The 5,598-nt window shown below is 53.7% G+C and overlaps 2 protein-coding genes across 3 annotated transcripts in view; both read right to left on the bottom strand.

The window, feature by feature from the left end:
* PLXDC1 (plexin domain containing 1) overlaps nt 1-992 on the bottom strand; it is a 37,141-nt gene extending 36,149 nt beyond the window's left edge. Inside the window, exon 1 of the mRNA XM_026864601.1 lies at nt 978-992. Within this exon, the coding sequence (XP_026720402.1) occupies nt 978-992 (15 nt within the window). The remainder of the gene's footprint in view (nt 1-977) is intronic.
* A 1,289-nt stretch (nt 993-2,281) lies between these two features.
* The window catches only part of FBXL20 (F-box and leucine rich repeat protein 20), a 40,185-nt gene continuing 36,868 nt past the window's right edge, over nt 2,282-5,598 (bottom strand). For both annotated transcript variants that reach the window (XM_026864679.1, XM_026864681.1), the window contains exons 13-15: nt 5,443-5,499; nt 4,235-4,447; nt 2,282-3,200 (exon numbers count right to left, since the gene is read on the bottom strand). In XM_026864679.1, coding sequence (XP_026720480.1) covers nt 3,093-3,200; nt 4,235-4,447; nt 5,443-5,499 — 378 coding nt within the window. In that variant the 3' untranslated portion in view covers nt 2,282-3,092. The remainder of the gene's footprint in view (nt 3,201-4,234; nt 4,448-5,442; nt 5,500-5,598) is intronic.

Raw genomic sequence — 5,598 nt, 5'->3', positions numbered from 1 at the left:
TTTGCACAGAGGAGGGGGAATAATCCCGGTTTAGCAGACGCTGAGTGAACAGCCGGGGCCTGGGGCCAGTGGGGACAATCAAGGCGAGCTCGGAGGCAGCTTCAGGGATGGAGGAAGGTTGGTGGCTGCAGCACGAAGAGCCCTGGGGAAGGGCAGGGTGCTGGGGTTGCGGGATCGCGGGCGGAAGGGGGCACTTCCACAGCCCCCCACGGCAGCCTGGGTGCCCTCCCGGGGCAGGGCAGGGACTGGCAGAGCTTGGCCAGCAGCAGGGAACGGATTCCCTCAGGGAGCGTCCTGGTCCTGTGAGTCCGGCGCAGAGGCCGGAAAAGATGCTTTTGGCACAAGCAGGGTGCTTTCAAATTATTACTTTTTTCAGTCAGAGCTTGCTCCTCACTGAGCCTTTCAGCAGAGCCCCCATTTGGCACCACTTACCCCTCAAAACCCCCCCTGTACAAAAGACATTCCTGTAAACGATGGGCCCTGGATCCCCGCACTCTCGTCAGCCCCCAGACGGAAGCCGGGGCTCAGCTCAGCACCCAGCTCGGCTCCAGCCCAGCGCAACCCGGGCACAGCGAGGGCTTTGGCTCTAGAAAAGTATTCCTCTGGTAAGACACGGCTTGGAAAATGGTGTTTATTGGTATTTATAAATACAAACATAAGGAAGAGTCCATTTGAAGACGGATAATTGACTTAAAAGGACACTGTCAAGTAGTTTGAGCTACCTTAATGCTGTCACCCTGTTTGGAAAAAAAAGAAAATGCTTTGGGTTCTGTATTCTTTTGAGTTTTCCCTTGAAAACTCTGCTCTGTTACAAAGAAATCAGTCAGCCAACTACACCCTGGCTCGCAAATCCATTTGAGCTCTCCCTTTGCCACAGTATAAACTAAACCCGAGTGTTCTTCCCAGCGTTGTGCGAATACTGTTGACTGGTGGGTGCTGCCCCAGGAGCACCCGCCCGCTCAGAGTCACTCTGTTACCATGGGAAGGGCCATGATCTTCTGCCACCCTGAAAATCGGAGACAGGAGCTCTGCCAGTGAAGTACAGGAACACGCTCATTGAGGAGAGAGAGAGAGAGAATCCACCGCGCTAAAGAGGATTTGAATAAATATAACGGATTAAAAGCGATCTACAGGGAAGGAATTGACAGTATCCTTTTAAACACAGCGCGCAGGGGTTTTCCTCCCAGCAGACTGTGCATCTGCGAGACTTCGTTAAGCATATACAGATGGGAGGGGGAAATTTTAAGTTGTAGATGAAGGGGATACGGCTTCGGTGGTACCAAGCGACCCTTGGACTGCCCAGAGAGCTCAGACAGCGAGAAGAGGGTGGGAAGCAACACACTGTCCTCAAAGCAAACCCCCAGGGAAAAAAAAAAAACAAAAAACAGCAAACAAAAACCCAAGCCTCTGGGACCCTGAAATAGCCCTTCCTGGTGCTGCACCCCGCTGTCCCCCCAGCGTCAAGGTGAAGCCGCACGTCCTCAGCTGGCTGAAGGGACTCGCTCCCCTCTCAGTCAGCCGGGACCGTCCACGGACGGCGCGGGGGGAGAGCGGTTACTCCCACCTCAGCTCATCCTCTGCCAAGCCCCGAGGAGTCTGACCGAGTTCTGCCCCATTCAGTCTCTTCACACGCTGCACCCTGGGCACCACGGAACCCGGAGCTCACCCCAGCTCTCTGCTCCCCGCCGAGGCACCTGGGCTAATCTTGCCTGAAACGGCTCAAAACTGGCTGCTACCAACACCCCGACAGCTGGGAAGGGCCGGCACATTGCAAACCCCCTTTTCATTCCGATGGTTCCTTCTCCGGGGCAAGAGACTTACCTGCAGAAGATGTAAAAAGTCAGCAAAAGCACCCAGCGCTCGCACCTCAGCGCACAAAAAAGGTGACAAGAGCGGAGGGCGTGTTGTCAGGCCTGCTGCTCCTCCTGCTTCCACCAGCCAGTCATTTTATCAGGGCAAGAAGAAAAAAAAAAAAGATTCTACTTTGCTTTTCCTTGGGGGTAGGATGAAGGGTCCGAGGGGCGGGACAGGAGGAGGAGGGAACTTAAGAGTCACTGGAACAGAGACTATTAACTTTTTCCCCTATACCAAGAGTTATATTCTTGTCACTGGGATTAAAACCTGAAATGCAAAACAAATTGGGACACCCAATCGCTGATAAAAACCTGCCAAGAAGCTTACAAGAGCCCAGCCTGCAGTGCAGCTCACCTGCCATTTAAAAACTGTCCTAACAGGTCATCAGAGGCTCAGGCTTCTAATGGTAACAAGTACTTTTTTTTTAATTTAAATTGATTTGTAACTTTTGTTCGGGAAATCTCAAAAAAATGACTGAATTAGAAATCTGTAAGAAAAGAAAAAAAAAAAAAAAAGCAGCAGGATGTAGGGAGGGTAAAAAAAACCCGAGCCTGACATTACAGATTTCGAGCTATATCACAACGATCTAGGAAGCCTCTGAGCTGGATGCTACAGAACACAGAAGAAACAGATGAACCTCCGATGTGAGCATGCTCAGGGTGGTCAGCAGGGAACGGGGAGTAGAGAAGCACGAGTAAATCATGGCTCACAACAGCTGCTGCTTCACTCCCTCACTGAAAAACGGACACAAAACTTGTCGGGATTTTCAGTTTTGTTTTGTTTTGTTGGGGATTTTTTTTTTGTTTGTTTCTTCAGGACAACGGATGCAGGGTTAAAGCATGTTCCTTCCCTCTCCCCCTCTCCCCATAAGGATTTCAGTTACTATTCCAACCTCAACAGCAGCAACAGTCACTCCGGGTTCACAAAAACCTCCCCTCCTTACCGCAATGATTTCATCTGAGCATGCCCAGTAGGAATGGTTCAGAATTATACCAAATCCACCTACAGAAAAAGCCAACACAGCTCCAGCTCCCGTACTGCAGAGTTCATCAGTTTGCTGGAACAGGCGGGGGGTGTGTATGTACGTGTAGGGGTGGCTACAGGGGCCTGGCACCGCAGCCCGGCTCGCTGGCCCTCGCAAATGACACTGGTGTCGCTTTCCCGGGAGATACTGGTGTCCACCGTAATTCTACAAGTGTAATTAAATACTCAGTTTGCAAGGACGACCACTTCCAGTGTCATAGGATGATGCAACATCTGCAGAAGCGTTGTCTGCTGCCTCCAACCGAAGGAGGTGGAGTCACAGGCGCAAAGTAGGCGTGGACTTTAATGTTGGGTAAATGGGTCTGAAAAGACAAACACAATGTGTGAAGTGACACACGGAAGTGCAGAAGGGTTTGGGTTGGAAGGGACATTAAAGATCATCCAGTTCCAACCCCGCCGGCACGGGCAGGGACACCTCCCACTAGCCCAGGTTGCCCAACCTGACCTTGAACCCTCCCGGGGAAGAATTTCTGCCTTGTGTCTAACCTAAATCTGCCTTCTGTCAGTTTAAAGCGTTGTCCCCGACCCTGTCACTACAGGTCTCAGTAAGAACTCTCTGACACGGGTAGCGGCAGCACAAGAGCCCAAGAGAAGCTGCGACAGGCCCGGCTTCCTCGCCTTCAGACTACAAACCAAGGACATAGAAAACGGAGTCGAACTCCTTCAGTTCAGCAGCACAGTTCTCCCCCAGGCCGGGGGTTAGCAAGGCCTTGGTTCCCAGAAAACAGGAGTTGCAGGGAGCGAGATAAAACGACGCTAATCCCGCGGGAGCTGCAGGGAACAGAACATCTCACCACAGATCTGCGTTCTCCTTTGCAAGCGTGACCACGGCTCCTCTTTTGCAGGAGGAGAAGCAGGCTCAGGAGGGCACCCCTGGGAGCCAGCGTGCCCTCGCCCGGCTCTGTCCCCCTCGCACGGCCACGCAGCCTCCGGCCGCCGAGCGGCTCCGGGCGGATTAGCCCGAGGTGGCTGCACGGGCCGCGTCGGTCTGAAGGGCTGAGCAGCGGAGAGGAGAGGAGGTGCCATTCCTCACATCTGCTACGGCCCGAACTCTCGGTCCCCCGTTCAGAAGAGCCCTGTCACCTGCCCTGAAGGGGCTCCTCTTTCCTCCCTGCTGCTCCTCAGCGCACGCAGGAATTACCTCCCTTCCCTACCAGCCCGTCCCCATCCAACCTCCCAAGTGCACGACGGCTACTAAATCCACAGGCAGTTCTCACAACACTTTTAAGAACCAACCCCAGATCACGGGGAATCTGAAGCCTCAGCCCTCCCTCCTCCCACACAGAGGGTTCAAGTCACAGCCCTAGCAGTGGTTTCAATTCTTTTTTTTTTTTACCCTGAGTCTCTTGATCCCTGCCCGCGTGATTTGCTGACAGTCGTACAGTTCTATCCTCTCCAAGCTGTGGCAGCTTTTCAGGTGCTCCAGGGAGGCGTCTGTGATCAAGGGGCAGTTGTCCAGCTCGATCACCTCCAAGCGGTCGTGTGCGCAGGCGCCGTTTCCCAAGTGACGAATCCCGTCGTCCGTGATCAGCTCACAGTGGGACAAACTCTGCAGCCAAACACAGCAAGTCAGCAGCCTCTGCCACGGGCAAACACAAGCCCACGCCCAGCCGGGGGATGTGGGGAAGGAGAGAGAGGACACCCCACGTTTCACGGGTTTGGGGTGGTTTCCCACAGGGCTGTTTGGGATGGGTCTGTGCTCCCTCCTTGCTGCGCTCTGGAGTCCGGGCACTGGGCTCTGCGGGTCCCCAATGTGCCCGCGAGGGAAAGCTCAGGGCTGGAGCTGCTGGAAGAGGAGACCCGCGGGGCCCGGAGACAGCACAGCACAGAAACGGAATAAATAAATAAATACCACCTTTGTAAAATCCACGTGGCCTTACACGTCGTGGCGAGGACCCTGTCACCGGCTCTAAGAACCAGCAGAAATTTAACGTCACCTGCTTGGTGTGTTTTTGGGGCAAGGGGCCACGTCTTAAAAGTTCTCGAGGAGGAAGCGGGGCTGCAGCTGGGGGATGGTGTCAGGCTGTTGCCAGGCCGAGGGGCACAGCGGGCAGAAGGGGCGGCTGTGCTGGAGAACCCACTGACTGCATCCCCCCCACCCCGCCACCTCCCAGGATGGGTTTTCTCCTGATGACGAGGGAGCCGTCCGCACAGGGACGCAGAGGAGACCGAGACTGAATGCCCAGGAATCTAGACCAAGAGGAACATCGCCCTCCTGAGCCAGGCAGCTTCCCCTCTCCTACAGACAGACTGACAGCCCGGTTTGTCGACAGATTCTGCTGGGCTGCGGACAGCCAGAGGCTGGTACCCGGAGAATCCAGCGTCCTATAATTCATTTTCAGGCAGCCGTGGGTGCCTGGCGCATGATTAATGCTAGCAGTAGGGGAGGGACAATAGGTTCTTCAGGGTCAAGTTTCTAGCCGAATTCTTCCGAGCCTTCACAACGCGTCTATGAAGTCAAAGAGACAAATCCCCACAGGCAGTGCTTAAAATCCCTTTGTTTACAGACAGAAAATGCTGAAAAGTCTCACTTGTAACACTCACCAGAACCTGAAGCCGTGGACAGTGTATGGAAAGCTGGATTAGTGTGCTGTCTGTTATCTGCAAAAAAAAAAAAAAAAAAAAAAAAAGAGAAAACGCCCTTTCACGCCGGGTGCTTCGCACAAGGACTTTTCCCTTCCCACGAAAAAAAAAAAAAAA

Source organism: Athene cunicularia (assembly GCF_003259725.1).
Source record: "Athene cunicularia isolate RWA chromosome 27 unlocalized genomic scaffold, athCun1 chr27_part1, whole genome shotgun sequence".
Classification (NCBI taxonomy): Eukaryota; Metazoa; Chordata; class Aves; order Strigiformes; family Strigidae; genus Athene; species Athene cunicularia.
The sequence above is the reverse complement of the archived record's forward strand: the minus strand, read 5'-3'. Positions and strand labels throughout refer to the sequence as shown.